Here is an 18721-nt window from a genome sequence, read left to right as displayed (position 1 = left end):
CACAACTCAACAAGGCTGCTTTTGCACATCTGAATGAATGAATGAAGTTTTTATGAATTAATGAAGTTTATTTTTCGGTCTTGTTTACAGACAAATCAAACAGACCCGTGTGGATTTGCAAAAAAAAATATATATATATATATATATATAGAAAATCACGAATGTACATATTCAAGGCAAGCTCACACACAAATCCAAAATCAACGACAGAAAAAAAGGAATAGGCTGAAGCACATGCTTATTTTTGCCTATCCTTTACAAATTCTTAAAAACGAAATATATTTTGATATAAGAAAGAAAAACTTAAAATATGCTGCAAGATATACCGGTAATTATTTTAAAGAAAAAAACCAAATGTTTGGTGTTTTATTCCAACACTACATTACATCTGACACTACATTTGATGAATGTATTATTTTACCATTAGTTTTACCCGAAATTTGAGGTCCGCTGCATTGTCTCAAATGTAATAGTCATAGTCACTGTGCATAGTATATAGTAGTACTCAATGTATAGTACATAGTAGTACTTGTCTTGTACATGTCTATAGTATAGACATGTTGTATTCTATCTAGCTAACATTAGCTAGGTCAACAAAATAGAAAAATATATTGATATATTGAATGAATATTCTTGTGCTTTAGATTATCCAGGGTGTTAGTATGGCTGGTCCCAGTCGTCTTAGATTTACTACTGAAATGGTCATATTTATGCTGCATGGAAAACAGGATGAGGAAGATGAAGAGGCAATTCTTGGTCCTGATGCCGAGTCTGAAACCTCTTGCTAGGTTTTAGTAAGTTTTTCCTTACCTTTGCGTGGGGTATGTCTGGGAGTGTTTTTTGGACTTTATGGTGTTTGTTTTGTTCTTGACTTATTGTGATGTTTCTTCTTGACTTGTTTAAAGAAGACGTGTCCGGCCCATGGGGACATTAACGTGTGTTGTCTGGCCTTACAAATAAATGTGATTTTGATTTGATGCTGATGACCTGGACTATGTGCCACAGGGTAAAGCTGGAGTTGTGTCTCAGAATGCAGCTCTCCTTTGATGACACAGAAGACTCGTCTGATGAGTCCTCTGAAGAGGAAACTCAGAGCCAGTCTAATAGATTGAGTAAAAATGAGTTTTACTGGAATGAGCAGAACAAGAAGCCATAACATTGTGAGGTGCCAAGGACCTGCATCCAGTTCAACAGCTGTTTAGCCAAAAGATGCCTGGGATGTTTTGTACACAAAGGAGGCAAGACCACGGTAGAAACTACGATTCGTGGAGCCATTACCAACCTCACATCATCACATCAGGATATTTTCTTCCTTAATGATTTACCGTTACAGATGAACTACAGTTATTCAGGTTCACTTTCGTCAATGATTATAAAAACAGCACAATGACAACAGAGAACTTTGCTGTTTATTTCATAACTTTTGAAGTTTGAAGACCAAAACGTCAACTTCAGAACAAAATGCCATTACAATGCAAACAAATATAGAAAAATATACTTTGCCTTTTAAACAAAATTACATGCACTTCCAAGTGCCAGCACATGAAGTCAGAATGTAAAAACAAGATCCAGTGTGCAGCACTGATACCAGTCTGATTTTGACTTGAATCCATTACCGGAGGTTTCACCCCGTCTTCCACACATTTTGTGTTTGTAGGTGTATGGTGTGTGTTTTAGCTGATGCCAAACAAACATGTCTTATGTGGCTGGAAAAACATCATCCGCATAGAAGCCTCGTTTCCATGACATCACTCTTCCCCTAGATTGTTTCGTTGACTCTATTATAACTTCCAAACGGGAGGGGAGTATGAATCTCCTGCTCCACACCATCAAAGGATATTCAGGTTTGTTGAGAACGTGAAAGTGGGGGGGGGGGGGGTCTCGGTCCCTCCCCTCTACTGGGCCTGGCTCAATTAATTCAAGGGACCCATGTCGCTGGGGGCCCGGCTCTGCACGCATCGGCCTGGGATACAGGGGAGTTCAACGGGCTTGACTCAGGGGGGGGGGGGGTATCGGGGCCATCGTTTCCACGGTTTGACCCGGGAGACTGGGGTCTTGTATGTTGTGGGGTCGTTGTGCGTGGGGTGGGGTACCTTCCCTCTCCTCTACTGAGCCTGGCCCAATTAAATTCAAGGGTCCCGTGTCGCTGAGTGCTCGGCCCCGCGTGGGACGGACCTGGGATGTGGGGGAGCCCTATTTCTGGGGGTTGATGGCGGGAGGTCCCTCTTATGGGGGTCTGGTAGGCTGAACGCAGCCATATTCAAGGGGCCCATGTTAGTGCATTGTTGTGTTATGGATGTCATTGTAAGTATTGTCCAAGTGTTGTTTGTCTATAAATGTTAATAAAAATGTAAGTTAAAAAAAAAAAAAAAAAGAGAAAGTGCACCTCTCCCTTTATGTGAATATCTCTCCTTCAAGAGCATCAATCAACAACGTGATGCTGTTCTTCCTTCTCTCATTCGTCATCCTCGGTCGGCCTCCATCTGTCTAGTTAGTATGAAAGCCCATGGTTTAATTGAACGCACCAGGGTCCACATAAGGAAAGGCTAAGAAGTTTCCCAGCTTCTTGTTGTCGTTGTCGTAGTGCAGCATCCGGAAGCACTTGTCACAGAAGAGAGACGGGTCACTTGGAGCAAACTTGTCATTTGTAGTCACCCATCTGGAGTTACAGGGGAAGAGTCAAGAGTTTGAGAAATGTTCCCATCGCAACCCCCGCCCTCTTGTCTTGATCCTCCAATCACAACCGTTGCTTCCCTAGCAACCGTTGTGATTGGAGGATCAATAAAAGAAGGCAAGGTTTGAGATAGGTCCATTGCTACCAGCCTGTTGCAATGCTAGTGTTAGTCAACAGGGTGTGAAACCATTGCTCTCAGAAATCACATAGAAGTCCCTTCGAACAGAACTATTATTCAGCCATGGACGTATATATGGAAACGGTTATGAGCAACGTTGAGAGAAATAGTGTCATTGACCTGCACTGGTATTGCAAAACAGGAGAGTGGCACTGATTCCTGAGACACAAAAAGCAAAAAACAAATAATCGTAAGAAACACAATTCGGATTAGTGATCAATATGGTCAACTCCTGGATTAGTGATCAATAAGGTAAGGACCTGGATTAGTCAATCACTAAGTTGTTCACAATTGACAGACCAAAGTTATCATATTAATATATAATTTATCATATTATCAGATCACTTGGCAGACAGATAACTTGGCAGAGAGATGACTCATCAGTCTGCTCTCGTTAGCCTATATTTGATCCACCAGGTCAACTCAGTTGTGACGATCTTGAGGCCAGTGTGGTCGAAACATCCATTAAATAAATGGTAATAGGAGCATTCTGACAAGTCGTCCAGACCCTGTTCATTCTTCTCTTCTGTCCTACACCTTAAACATTGTATCAAGGATGTACTGTAGGCGGTCTAACATTTATTCCAGTTGACACACCTGGCGATGTAGATGTGGCAAACGAAGCACTTGCGGGTGGTGATCCTGTGCTTGTGGATGAGAAGTGGATAAAGTTTGGTGTCCAGGCAGTCGTCCTTGTGGGCCAGTCTACAGACCAAGAGCAAGAGAGTGTCATCAGAAACATGTCTTTGAATGGAGATCTGATGAATCAGTCTCACACGTTTTCTACTCAACTAAAGGCTGCTTTTATTCATGGTTACTCTGCGTAAAACAAGGAACAACCAGCCCAACTGTATTTTAAGATTTTTTTTTGCGTTTTATCGCTTTATTTCTACTGGGCAGTCCAGTAGATAGAGATAGAGGAGGAATGGGAGACAGAGTGGGGGGAAGACATTCGGCAAATAACGACGGGTTCGGGAATCGAACCCGGGTCGGCCGTGTCGCGGCTGAGCGCGCTATGTGGTTCCCAACTGTATTTTAACAAGATACAAATAGAGACCAGTTGATTCACCCGCTGATCTGCAGAGCCTCAAGGAAACCGCACTTAAGCTCTTTCCCCCCGTGTCTGGAAACAGTCAAATCCTGGAAAACTCCTTTGCAGTCTAACAATGATGTCTCTCATTTAAAAAAGCCTATTACTAAATGGGTTCTATTCACATTACATTTATGAAATAGGATCAGTGGTAAAACGGTGGTTTACGACGCCACCAAATATAATGTAAACAGAACTAAAAGCTCTTGTACCACAGATTCCTTTATCCTTTCAGGTTACATTTCAACCTTCTTCACATTTTGGTCAGAAGTAATTTTTGACTTGGGTTTGCAAAACGCATGGAAGTGAATGGAGAGTGAAACATGGAAGTGAATGGAGAGTGAAACATGGAAGTGAATGGAGAGTGAAACACATGGAAGTGAATGGAGAGTGAAACATGGAAGTGAATGGAGAGTGAAACATGGAAGTGAATGGAGAGTGAAACACATGGAAGTGAATGGAGAGTGAAACACATGGAAGTGAATGGAGAGTGAAACACATGGAAGTGATGGAGAGTGAAACATGGAAGTGAATGGAGAGTGAAACACATGGAAGTGAATGGAGAGTTGGGGGGGAAAGGATATCTGAGATGGGGCGACAGTGGCTCAGGAGGTAGAGCAGTCGTCTGGCAATCCGGAGGAGCAAGACACTTAACCCCTAATTGCTCCCGATGAGCAGGTTGGCACCTTGCATGGTTGCCTCCGCCGTCGGTGTGTGAATGAATGGGTAATATGTGAGTAACAAATTGTAAAGCGCTTTGGATAAAAGCGCTATATAAAAAAAGCAGCCATTTAACAGAAGCTACTACTGGTTAAAGTGAGTGGCAGTATATGGACTTACATCGGAGCAGGGCACATATACAGTTAAACAGAGTTAGGGCTGTATTTGCATGGATCAAGGCACTACTGCACAGACACAAGTTCAGGACATGTGTGAACTTCATTTTTGGTAATTAATTTACCAGAGACGCTTGAGTACCAGTGGGCCAGTTGTTAAACCGGTTGGATCAAGAGGAATACATTATTAGAAGGCATGGTTGGAGACAATATTCCATTCAAACTGGGTTGAAATGTATAGGCTCAGGAGAATTTCAGCAGGTCAGTGTTCCTAAAGCCCCAAATAGCAGCACAAACCCCCAGCATTTGCGCTTAAGACACGGTCTGGGCAGACGGAGGCATAATCCGCCCTGCAGGTGCGCCACCCCCCCTATCTTGACGGAAGCATTTTCCTTTTGAGACACAAAATAACAACAAACAAAATCGAAAGAAGCCAATTCACCAACACAAGGAGACTATGGCGCCCTTGTACCAAAAGGAAAATAGAAACAGGCTTGGTGATGAAGAAGAATTACCAAGTGACTGAACAATCATTATCCTCCAGAAAAGACCAGCTCTCACCTGACATCTGTGACGATGATGATGTGCTCACAGTCTCCTTGGTGACAGTAGAGGTAAGGAAAGCCCACCTTCAATTTCAGATCCGCAAGACGCACATCCACCATGTTGCTCTGAGTGTAAGTGGGGAAGTTGCGACTCTTTGCCCACTCCATGGTGGTCCTGCGCAGAGGAAACACATCTGTCAAGTCACCACTAAATACTAGGGATGAAGCGGTTACCGCTTTTAACTCATTCAGCGCGTCACGATGATAGTCGTGTTAACTCGCCATCGCTTAAGCCAGCGTTTCCGTTAGAACATATTCGTGCCGGTCTGGGTGTCCTGCAAGATTTCTATCCCCGGACATATTCCTGAAATTCCGGTCAGAGTTTTAAACAGCAGTCTGTTATAATCACATTTTTATGAGCTAACGAATTCCGTTATATTGGACATTTGTATTAATTACATCAAGCGAAGAATGAGAAATTGATTTGCAGAATCAAATTAATTACTATCTCTCGCCTCCCAAGTTAGTGCGATACGCTGATCCAGCATCAAGCTCCCGCGCCGCAGGCTCGCGGCTGCAGCAGCTGTCACACGCACCCCCAAATGAATCTCGAGTCGACATCGCTTCACCTCGTTGTATCAGACACGTCACACACATCATAATGTTCAACTTCACACACAGCAAACTGTAGTTGATCATCACATTGCCTCGTTTGCTGCAGAGAGCGAGAGGACGAGCCACATGCTCGTAATGCGTTTGTTGATTTCATTATAGCCTACATTTAGTTATAATCAATTATATGCATTACTATGTGACACGGCAGTCAACCAACAGTTGCATATGATTAAAAAATGTCAACACTTACTCACCCCGTCTCGTTCTGCCTATCCGTTTTGTACCTGCGAGGCTGCGAGAACAGCGGGTCATCTGGTTGGTTCGACTTTGATAGATCCCCATTGCATTCGAACAGGTGGACTTCTGCGAGGCTCGCAACGGTAGCAGCAGACTAGGGATGCTCTTTGTGGTTCAATCAATAAAGTGTACTTTGTGTACGTTCAATCAATGTTATCTCTCGTACATCATAGACGCTAGACTACTAGACTACAATGTCGTACCTCAGCCAGGAGAATTTAACTTTCCACTCGGGCCGCCGCCTGAACGCTCGACATTTGTTTATTTTCCGCGGGAGCATCGGCGGTCTCTGTGACTTCAGAAGACTCATCTTCGTTGTCATTCAATGTCATTATTATTAGACCTGCTTGTGCTTGGTTTCATGAAATATTTGTTAAGTTTAGCTTGTTTGGCCATCTCTCTCTCTCGCTCGTATAGCTGTTTGTCGATATGGTGGCTGGCCAGACAGGCTCAAAAAAAGAAAAAAAAATATTCACATCCGAGCGGCGCCATCCGCGCTTTATTAGAGCGAAGCACAATGAAACAAATGTAATGATTGTTTCGTTCATCGCATAGGCTATTTAATTTTAGCCTATTTTAATACAATTCAAATAATAAAATTGTGCTTAGAGGAATTATTTTCACCGGACATTATGACCGGAGATATTTAAATATTCGGACTTCAACATATTTTGCCGGTCAAATACCGGTAATTACCGGCTAACGGAAACGCTGGCTTAAGCGCCAGACCAGAGTATAGTCGGGTTTTAATCGTTATTTATTTTATTAGCGATATCCATTCATTTTCATCCATCCAGCCTGATGTTATCGTTGGGAATGGGTCTGAGCTCGTAAAAGGGCAAATACCGCCCCCTACGCCTTCCAGCGGGTATTGAACTCCACTGGGACTGGTGTCGTTTCTTTTCTGGGACAATCCAAGCTGTGCGGGCGGGGTTTAAATACTCAGGCGAGGTAACCTGTTTCAACAATACATCTGCAATGACCTCCGCGCCCAGTACGACATGCGACATGGCTTTGGTTTGCCATTAACCCTTTCACTGCCGCACTACCAAACGGTTAACCCTTTCACTGCGACAATACACAGAAGATTAACCGGCGACCGTCGGTTGTGTGATAGTAAAGGGTTAACCTTCTGTCGTGTGGCAGTGAAAGGGTTAAAACATGGTGGAATGCAGACTAAGAGGACTACGTGCATATTTTGGTTTTTAAGTGTGAGGGAAAACTCCAAAAGATATATATTTTTTAAATTTTCAGCACATTTTAACAATACCGCGATAATACGGATAACCGTGATCATTTTGGTCACATAACTATGATCGATATGACATTTTCATACCGTTACATCTCTAGCTAATCTGTTGATATGTTTTTATTATTTTACTGAAATGACTGAATCCATCTCAAGTTAAGTACTTAAGTTAATCAGTAAGAGTCTGAACCTGGATTTGTTGAGAAAGAGTGCAGCCTTGTGACACAATGGAGTGCATTAATAACCCTAACACCAGAGTATGAATGAGGCTGTATGATTTTCATAATATTTATGAAAGAAGAAATTGATAACTAGTATGCCAGTATTATGCCAGTTAGAATAGAATAGACTTTTAATTGTCATTTCACAGTATACAACGACATTTCGGGGGAGCTCCCACAGACCGTAGTACAATATATACATACATGAAACACATAACACATATAACACTGTACATAACAGAATATTTTAAATAATAAAGTGCATGATGAGTGGTAACAGCGATTATCAAGTCCAGGTAAGTGCATGGTGCACATGAGGGGACAGTCAATGAGCGTTTAGGTACCTTGTGTATAACATTAACTGTTACTCATAGTAAATACCGTATATTCAGATTAAAGATTTTAGTGCCTATTATTTGTAACGTATAATATAACAGATACGGCACACAGACCCTCGTCTGCACATTTGTTTACACCGTTTATTTTTCTCGTATTTTTATATTCAGTTAATTATATTGTTTACATCTATTCTTCTCATATTTATTCAGATCCAATTGTATTGCCTATATTTATGTCTTTCTACTATTACCCTGCCCATACCTCTACCCCCATGCTGCTATATAAAATGAATATCTTATCTTATGAGGAATACATCTTAGTTTCACTACCAACCCCTAATGGTTGAGCCAAGAAGCCAAGGTTAATTAATGACATTGTAGATATGTGATGACATAAATTAAAATGTACTCTCTAATATCATTTCTAAATTTTTTAAATAAATCTCAGGTTGAGAGTATATAAATTTGACATATAACACCTGTCCACCTGATATTTACTAGCTTTTAATAGCTATATTTACTGATACTATATTGAAAGACACCAATCCTAAATAAATACTTTAAAATAAATGTGCAGTTTTTTGTAGAAAAATCATACTGTAGCCCCATCTAGTGGTTCATTTCTGCATTTTGATTAAATCTTCCATTGTGCCGACTGCGTCACCTAGGTGCCGTTTTGCACTCGCAGCAGATTGTCACCGTTCGATTGATACCCTACTCAAGGTATTAGGTGCTCGCATAAAATTTTATCTTTTCCCCCCCCTCCCTTTTCCTCCGTTTTTCTCCCATCCCAATGTTAGTCGTTATGCCAATTCCCAATCCCCTTCCTGGTCGCTGTGCACCTACCCCCTACGGTCGGTCTGGGAGAGTGGAGGCTATCATGCTTCCTCCGACACATGTGTAGCCAATCAACCGCTTCTTTTCACCTGGCAGTGCGGACTCTCACTGAGAGGGTATAACGTGTGGAAGGATCACACTACCCCCCGTAGATCCTTTCCTCGCTGAGCAGGCGCCCCGACCGAACTGTAGGAGTCACTGTTTACAACGACCAGGACCCACCCACCAGCTTTCCCACCCCTAACACTGCCAATTGTGTTAGTATGAACGACCAGCCAAGCTGGTAGCAATGCCGAGAGCTGGGCTCGAACCCAGCATCTCCTGCACTGGTGGCGAGCGCCTTGCCCACTGCGCCACTTAGCCGCCCTAAAAGAAATAATTTTAACAATATATATATATATATATTTTTTTTTATCCACTTTTTCTCCCCATTTTAAATTGTTCTCCCATCCCAATTTCGTATTTCCAATTCTTCCCTCCCGTCTTGAACGTTGCTAGACTATGCCTCCCACTGGTTGGCTCAGGCTGTAGTGAGGATAGAGGCCTTGCATCACGTGTCCCCTCCGGTACACGAGGAGGCAGCCTGTCGCATCTTTTCACCGCAGCAGCTCGAACTCTCAGTGGCGAGGAGTAACGCGTGGGAGGCTCACGCTGCCCCCGATGCTTCCTGTTTCCGGCGTCACCCAACCGACCTGTAGGAGTCGCTGTCCACAACGTCCAATCCCCACCCACCGGCTTTCCCACCCTCTAACACTGCCAATTGTGTTAGTATGACGGCCGGCCAAGCCGGTAGCAACGCCAAGAGCTGGGCTCGATACCAGCATCTCCTGCGTTGGTGGCGAGCGCCTTGCCCACTGCGCCACTCAGCCGCCCTTAACAATATATATTTTAAATGTATATAAAACTCAACCACAGGAGGACCTTGAAGCAACATAGAGGGAGTGTACTGTACAACTCCTGTATACCGACTGTATGTACACCTACTGTACAGCTACTGTACACCTACTGTATGTACACCTACTGTAGACCGTGAGATGCTGCCAGCGCAGGCATGAGGCTGAAAGCAGAGCCCCATAACAAGACAAGGTGGGAATTACCTGTGGTGCAATATTAGGTTCAGGAGAGGATGAACACTTCGAATGATCAAACTGTCAGTCATGAGTCAAAACTTACGAACTGATGTCCTGACACTCTGCATATCGCATGTCATTGTAGAAGACTCCTTCAATGAAGAAGAAAGCCGATTTGTAGTGATCCTACAACACAATAAAAAAAATTGATATATTTATTTATTTATTATCTATATTCAATTAAATCTTTATTTATACTCGATAATACACTGAGTAATTAAACTCATTTACAGTGCCGTCGAGATGTTACATACACAAGTGTCACAGTGTGTTCATAAATATAAAGACATCAGACAATCAGAATATTACAGTCACAAAATTGGCACGTGGCAAAATTATAATATTAATAATTATTCATTAAATATAAACAGTTTATTTTCTTTGGATTTCCGGATGACAGGGATATATTTGACCATATAGTGTGCCAATGCAGACCTGAGGAAGTATTAATATGTCTCTTCCAGAGTCTGTGAAGTGGCAGTGGTTTACACGAGCCCTCTGGTATGAGGTCAGATATAATACTATTGTTTTTATCTTTGGTGCCAAGCATCAAATGAAGGGGGCGAGTTTCCAAACCAGTGCCTGATGGGACACCTTGAGCAGCGTCGCTGCAGGCAACTGTAGATAGAGAAAGTAAGAAGTGCCGGGAGGTGAGAACCTCTGTAAATCTTGGAATTCACTGAGACCTTGTTGCCCTACAATGTCTTGAACACCTTTGTTGCCCCACTGTGGAAAGAACATTGGCTTCCCATCTATCAACAGAGAGTAGTCATGAAAGATTGGAGATTGACGAAAGAATTTGTTGAAAATGTTGGCACATTTCTGGAATTTATACCACACAGTGAAAATGTATGATATAATTGTTATTTAATAGAGCTATGACCATAAATCCAATACTGATCTGATCTCTCAAAAAAGATGGGTTTAATAATGTATCGTAATAGAATGAAATTAATTGTTTCTGCCAAGTCCGTACATAAGGAAATGAAACGAAGGCGTTTTCAGATCACATATAACAAACAGGCAAATGAAAACTGAAACAACATAATTAGCAATAATTAACATTTCTATGCCAAGTGTTGACACATGGTGGCAAGGTGGATTTCAAATACTGCTTTAATTCAAATGACAACTGTATTTGGGCCTGTGTGTGTGGTCACCTTGTTGATGTAATCTGGAGCCAAGTCAGGCGTGTGGCTGAACTCTCCACACACTTGCAAATCACTGAAACAGCAAATGGCATCCCTCAGGTCAGTCAGCCCATGGGAGCCCATCAACAACAATGTCATGTGGGGCTTGATGAGTCTCAGCTGTGGAGGGAAACGGACGCAAACAAGTCACTGCTTCTGATGAGCATTTCATATTTAAAAGAGACCTATTGTGAAAATGGCCTTTTCCTGTGTTTCGCGTTGTTTTTACAGAATTAAGGGTCGTCTCAACAGAGAAAATGTTAAATGATGTGCATTGTGCCTTTTCAGCAGTTCAGCTGTGACAAGTCAAGAACCCTCCCTCTTGAAACAAATTGCAACCACAATCGAAAAGTTAGTAACACTTTGTATGCGTGTGTGACATTGTGGAAACATTTGTACAAAATGGCACTCGCTCATATCCCTTTTCTAGCCAAAGTTGAACCTAAAATGCATTTGACAAGCATTTGAATGGTAAGTTTGATATGCTACCCATATAAAGTAGATCTAAAAAGTATATTTGATCTGCACCGGCGTCTAGTGTGACAGTTTGATCTGAAGGGTACAGGCTCGTTCACCACTGCGAGAAGGTGCACGAGCGGCTTACTCGTTACAGGCTAAGAAACAGCCCATTGAGAACAGGACTGAAAGAAATGGTTATAGAGGCTGCTAGAATGCATAATCAGAGTGGGCTTTGTTCAGCAAAAAAACTTCAGACATGTTTAGGGGACCTATAGACCTGTTCGCCGTATACGTCAGACTCAGTGTGCGCGTGCATTACCGGGGCAGAAAGGAACGTAATCCTGGTCAGAACAACAGGGCAGACCTACAATATATTTGCATTCGTTAGCCATGCTAGCGATCTAAACAACCAATCCATGCCAAAGCTAGATATGTAAAAGGTGAAAGACTGACACTCACAGCCATGCTGATTTGGCTAAATGACATCGAGCTGTTTTAGTTTGAAACAACTTTTAGTCAGGGGAGTGCCATGGTTTGTCCATAGAGCCCCGTTGTACTTATTTTTGGCGCAGCAGCTCGCGCAGGTCCGGGGCAACTTAGTCACGTGACTCAGTTGGTATTTCTGATTCGAACACGGTATGTTTGTAAACAGCGAACCCTGAACAGGTCCATTAACTTGTTGAGGACTCAAATATGTCCCCTTTAAACATAAAAGACTCCACTCACTCTATCAAAAAAGGCTGGATAGTAGGTGTTGATGCTGAGTATGATCTCCCCCTCAGGCACCATGTCCTCTGGGTTCTCTGGAATCTTGCCAGCAGATAAGCTCTCCTGCAAAGAACAACAACTAAGCATGACATCAGACATCCATTTATTTAGGTGCATGGAAGGTCTTGCTGCATGCGTTTGGTCGGTGCCTTGTGTAACATAGCATGGGTTAAAGGCAACAACAATACCAATGTACAGTTTCTACGTCAAATGTATATACTCTCTTTTCTGGGCTCTTTTTGTATCAAACAGTACTGTATTTGCAAATCTGGTATGTCATAAATGTATAGATGTAGCAGTACTGTTTATCTGTATGTCGTGTGTGTCATATGTTATGATGAATTGAAAATGGGGGACCCTGATGTAAACAAGACGAAAGTCTTTCTCTGGTCTGCATCCCCTTAGCAATTGTATATTGAGCTGTACTGTACCCATTCTGCAATCTGTTAATAAAGTTTTCAATCAATCAATCAATGCTGCCAATCACTTTTGAGAATGAGGTGCTTGCTTGGGGGGGTAATGTCATAACAGACATATATGCATGCCTGGTTGATTCTTTCTTCCCCGTTTCATTGTCTACTCTACAGAGGAGTCGAGAGATTACCTACCAGTTCATCCACGAAGAGGTCATGTCTATTAATCTTGGTAATTTGTAGAGACTGTTTGTAATCTTGTCTCTTCCGCCTTTGTCTATTGAAAGATAATAATTCATCGTGTTATACAATTGCTATATATCATGACTTGTTTTTCAGACGTGTGCTGTTGGTTCAATATTATACATCAATGACTGTAAAAGTTTAACAACTGCCATACATTAGTGTTTTAAGAGTAGAGTCTTGGGGCACAAGGTCTGTGTTAGGGGGCTGGTCTTCAGGGTGGCAGCGAAGTGAATCAATGCTGGAAGAAATATAAAATAAAATCTTAATTTATTTGCAACACAAAATGTAATAATATAAATGTACAACTGTGATGTATTAGGTTCCGCAGAATGTACAGTTTCTACGTCTCTTTTTGTATCAGAAACAGTACTGTATTTGCAAATCTGGTATGTCATAAATGTATAGATGTAGCAGTACTGTCTAATCTGTATGTCATGTGTGTCATGTTATGATGAATTGGAAATGGGGGACCCTGATGTAAACAAGACGAAAGTCTTTCTCTGGTCTGCATCCCCTTAACAATTGTATGTATTGAGCTGTACTGTACTGTACCCATTCTGCAATCTGTTAATAAAGTTTTCAAACTTTTCAATCAATCAATCAGAATGTAATATAAGTATATAACAACAAAATACCTGCAGACGGCTTTCAGTTCATCCATAGTCTCCGTAGCGAGACCCATTTCCTTTGCAAAGTCTGCATCGAATGTGTCCTCTTCCTGATAAGAGTAATTCGATGCACTCAGTCTGCCCAACCACACATTTCTAAATGACCCCAGGTGGAATGCGTTACTGTTAACCTCTTTATAGTCATAATCTGGGATGTGTGAGTCGCTCCGTGAGCTGCTGGATGCCATTTTTCGTTCGAATCACGTGGTGTGGAATCTGTTGAGTTTTTCTTCTTCTTTTTCTCTCCGTTTAATGGCGAGTCACACAGTCAGTTGTTGTATACCGCCACCTGCTGAGCGAGATGTACAGTTACTCATTTGCTAAAGGTGCATTTTTATGTATAACCATTATATATATTATATATATATATATATATTTTTTTACAATACATCCACATTCCACAGAGCTTTTAAAAAGGTGCAAAATAACAAAGTATTGATTTTCTCTCCCACCAAATTATTGATTATTTTATTTATCATAAAAAAGAATGTTGCATACATGATATAAACATCATCGGGAGCAGTTAGGTTAGGGGTTAAGTGTCTTGCTCAAGGACACTTCGACACGCTGCCCGGGAGGAGCAGGAATCAAACCGGGAACCTCCGGATTACCAGATGACTGCTCTACCTCTTGAGCCACTGTTGCCCCTATATTGTATAATTTACTCTCAATAGGGAGGTGTATACATGTCATTGTTGTTTCCAGGCGGTCCGCCTGTATCAGTTCCGCAACCGTTCCTATTTCCGGGGTAGGCCTGATTGGCCCCGACAGGCACGTGACCCGCCGCGGCCACGCCCCGCAGCAGCCCCAGGACGCGGCAACAAGGCTGCCGTGGTTCACCGGCGCTTTCCGCCTTCAACGCCGCAGAGTTACCATACGCTATACAATATACTATGCAATGTACTAATATACAATACGGCTCACTTTTCCCACTTCAATGACAGAGCCGCTGTTTAATAATATTGTCGCGGCGGAGCTCCGTCGCGGCAGCATTATGTAGCAGTAATCCCCCCTTTTTTACCATCGACAACTAGCTCAATTGTTAACGCTGCTTGGCTGTGGATCCTATGGTCCGTTTGTGACAAGTTCGATTCCCTTACATTTTTTTTAACGTGCATTGCACTATAGCGTATTGTATATTGTATATTGTATGGTACAGTAACGGTCTCTGGAGCGCAACAGTAAGAAGCATTTGCACTGCAACGCATACACCTTACTGTAAATTGTACCTCATCCCATTTCTGCTTTGCACTATAGCGTATTGTATATTGTATGGTAACTCAGTTACTTCTATTCTGCATCGAACGCTGTACATATGTCTCTATACTATTTTATTTCATACAACAATGTATGCCTTTCAAATGTTAAATGATAAATGATTGCATGATACACACTGAAATAATCCTGCGCTCGCGCAAATTTGCTGCTGCGGGCGGCGTTGAAGGCGGAAAGCGGCGGTGAACCACAGCAGCCTCGTTGCCGCGTCCTGGGGCTGCCGCGGGGCGTGGCCGCGGCGGGTCACGTGCTGTCGGGGCCAATCAGGCCTACCCCGGAAATAGGAACGGTTGCGGAACTGATACAGGCGGCCGGTCCACCTCGCTTGAAATCGCAATGTATTTCCCCATTACCCATTTCTAAATCGTCTCGTTTTAAAACAAATAAAGCATGAACATTTGCATGGTGTACCTTTCTGTGAGTATTCATCCACAATCTATAGCTCAACATGAAAATATTCGCAACTAATCGTAAAATAATTATGTCAAATTTTATTTCAACCAAAAATGCGTAAAACAATGTTAGTGATAGAAGGGAACTCATTTTGTGCAAAAAAGGAAAGCTTGCCAATGTTCATGAGGCATAATTATTATAATAGCTGATAATCCATTTTCCCAATGATAAATCCCTAAACAGGTGAACCGTGCGGGCGGTCCAAAGTGACGTCAGGGACCTTTAGGGGGGCTCAGCCCCTAGAGCAGTAGCATAATTTAACTAAATGCCATGGTCAGGCAAGGGAGGGTGTGGGGGGGGGGGGGGGGGGGGGGGGGGGGGTTGTGTCAAATCAGTTGTGCAATAGTCAATTTTGGTGAGTTGTTTATGACATTTAGGTAACATTAATGAACAACTACAGTATTAAGGAGACAACTACAGTATGTAAGTAGTAAACCTGTTATTATTATTTTTTATTCCAGTCGATCATAATGATCATGATCATACGGAGCGCTCACTGCATTCGAGAGAGAGAGAGAGGGAGAGAAAGAGAGGGAGAGAGAGAGAGATATAGAGGGAGAGAGAGACTCACATTTTCGTATATCCAACATTACACACACTTCTGCAGTCCCTCCCGCTGTCCCTCTCTCTCTCTCTCTCTCTCTCTCTCTCCCTCCCTCTCCTCGCTAGTTCTCTGCCTGTCAAACCCTGTTTGAGGAAGTGTCGGGTTGTTACACTATGCCTACGTCCCCGACACACACGCAGTCAAGTTTGTGTATGTGTGTGTCCCCGACGAGGGAGAGAGAGGGCGCACACACACATTACACAGACTTCTGCAGTCCCTCCCGCCGTCCCTCTCTCTCTCTCTCTCTCGCTCGCTCTCTCTCTCTCTCTCTCTCTCTCTCTCTCTCTCTCTCTCTCTCTCTCTCTCTCTCTCTCTCTCTCTCTCTCTCCCTCTCGCTCATTCTCTGCCTGTGAAAACCCGTTTGAGGAAGTGTCGGGTTACACTGCACTACAACCATAGAGGGGGCGTTACTGCAGATCAATGCTATGTCGACGTCACAGAAACCGTCAAATCAGAACAGTTTAGTTGAGCAAGGGAAGATCTCGTGAACTCGAGACTAGACTGATGAGTCAATATGGTAATTAGAGACACAGACCCATTGCTACTAACCTGTATTACTATAAAACCATGCTAAACACAGAAAAAAGGCATTTATAATGCATGTCCCCTTTAAATCACCTTTCCAGCCCCCTGTCAACTGTCAAATGATGTCAACTCTCAACCTGAATTAACATTCAGTATTCAATATGGTCTGATATTAACATTCAGTATTCAATATTGTCTGATTCAATATTAACATTCAGTATTCAAGTAGAACAGCTAGCTAGCCGTTGTGGACACTCACCTTTCCACAGCAAAACGGTAGGCAAGGCACCTTGGTTGAGAAATGCAGGTTTCAGTCTATGTGTAACTGAGGGGTACAATTCCCTGACTGTATTAATCAAGTACTGATATCATTAATCACTACCGACTTGTACATTACTGGCCAATACCGTACAAAGGTATTCTAGATGACAACACTCGCACAATAACAGGTTTCCACACAAAATACTCGGTTAGAATATTTATTACATAAAAGGGATATTAGGTTACATAATATACTTTGGTCAATTGCGCTTATAAGGCAAATAGAATGTGCATGTAAATCAATAATGGATATTAAGTAATTAGATCTATGGATCTTCTGGGAAAGGAGGGTACTACCGGTTGTAAGCCAGCAGAGGGGGCCAAAGCTCTATGCAAGTCAATGGTTCACGGGGGCAATATCACCCCTGGAGCAGTGGGGATAGGCAACCTGGTCCCAGGATGCGCGCCGTGTAGGTGAGAGCCGTGGAGTCTCTGCTCCGGCAGAGACGGGCTCGAGTGGAGGTCCTCACGGTAGATGTGTAGTTCCCACAGCAGCAGCGGGGCAGACGGTTCTGCTCCAGCCGCCACAGTCAAAGCACTGAAGAATAATCCTTGCCGGAAAAGTGGCTCTGCTGGCGGGGTAAATCCTCTGTGTTGCGCGGTAGTGCGCAGTGGTTCAGAATTGAACTTGACGTTGGTCTCTCCTATTTGCACGCGGCTATAAGTGCTCTGTATAGACGCACAATTACTCCCTTCACGTGGTCTTTGACTCGTAATGAAGGCTTTTACTAGTAAATAGCGAACGGTACCTTGAACAAAGGTATTAGGATAACACGATTCTATCTTGGGCGATACGAGCCCTACTCTGCACCACACGTTGCGTAGTGGGTGAGGCTTTACTCGGTAACTGAACCAGACTGAACTGAAGGCGAACTGAACGGGAACTGCAAGGGGGGTTCTGTATTCTTGCGCCATATTTATATCCACGGTGGACAAATAGTGCCTATCTCATTTCTGTCGCCTCTTGGTCTCGTAGCCGTGGGCGAAAGCGGGCATGTTAAGACAAGTCCCGGCGGCAGCTTTCAAGTCAGCCCGAGGGGGTAAGGCTTTACTCGGTACCTGGCGCCAGGGGATCGCTTCCAATAGAGGAATGAATATTATGGTCTGTCCTGCTAGACTAAAGGGATATTCAGTGCATATTGTACAAGGAATATACAGGGGATATCAAATGATATGCAGATATTATACATGGGATCTCAGGCAATAAATATATATATTCGGTTTAATCTGACCCTTTGTAACACTATGTGTTGTAGGATAGACAGTCTATCTATCCTGTCTCAAGAGATGCACAATGAGAGAATTGTTGAATATATATAGAACACAAAATTTTTGTTCTATATATATTCAACAATTCTAGAACATTTAATGTTCTAGAATTTTCTATTATGACATCATACTGTGACATCACAAATGTTCTAGAATGTTCTATTATGACATTCTGTGACATCACAACGGAACATGTTTGAGTTCCATTTGTATGGTAAGGCTGTCCCCGAAGCCTGTTTTTGGGATTCAAACTTCGTCAGGGTTCTTCGAACGGACATTCGAACCTTGGTTTTTAATAAAAATAAAAATAAAAATTTAAAAATTATTTTATAAATAATTTTTCTTTTCTTTTTTATATCCTCAAACTAAATCCTCAATTTGAATAAAGTGATTAATCTGATTAAATTAGTATTTTTTCTTTTATTAAATCAACTTTCCAGCCCCCTGTCAACTGTCAAATGATGTCAACTGTCTGTCTGTCAACCTGAATTAACATTCAGTATTCAATATTGTCTGATTC

At 42.5% G+C, this 18721-nt stretch overlaps 1 protein-coding gene across 1 annotated transcript; it reads right to left on the bottom strand.

Moving 5' to 3' along the window:
• Window positions 1-1397: 1397 nt before the first annotated feature.
• LOC311232127 (snRNA-activating protein complex subunit 3-like) lies at window positions 1398-13877 on the bottom strand. The gene is made up of 9 exons (XM_084318820.1): window positions 13722-13877; window positions 13241-13324; window positions 13036-13117; window positions 12386-12490; window positions 11171-11320; window positions 10054-10136; window positions 5340-5498; window positions 3450-3557; window positions 1398-2659 (listed from the first exon to the last, which is right to left on the bottom strand). Exons 1-9 carry the CDS (start codon window positions 13766-13768, stop codon window positions 2512-2514), a joined length of 966 nt encoding a protein of 321 aa, XP_084174946.1. The 5' UTR covers window positions 13769-13877; the 3' UTR covers window positions 1398-2511.
• Between the last annotated feature and the right edge of the window lie 4844 nt (window positions 13878-18721).

Source organism: Notolepis coatsorum (genome assembly GCF_963971535.1).
Source record: "Notolepis coatsorum genome assembly, chromosome: 7".
NCBI lineage: Eukaryota > Metazoa > Chordata > Actinopteri > Aulopiformes > Paralepididae > Notolepis > Notolepis coatsorum.
The sequence above is the reverse complement of the archived record's forward strand: the minus strand, read 5'-3'. Positions and strand labels throughout refer to the sequence as shown.

What these genes read in the sequence shown, in the direction of transcription:
- LOC311232127 (XM_084318820.1), bottom strand. Translation starts at nt 13,768, where the DNA reads ATGGGTCTCGCTACGGAGACTATGGATGAACTGAAAGCCGTCTGCAG. An exon ending in CTCCAGATTACATCAACAAG is followed by an intron (nt 10,137 to 11,170) that starts GTGACCACACAC and finishes ATTGTGTTGTAG; the next exon opens with GATCACTACAAATCGGCTTT. An exon ending in TGCCACATCTACATCGCCAG is followed by an intron (nt 2,660 to 3,449) that starts GTGTGTCAACTG and finishes CTGTAACTCCAG; the next exon opens with ATGGGTGACTACAAATGACA.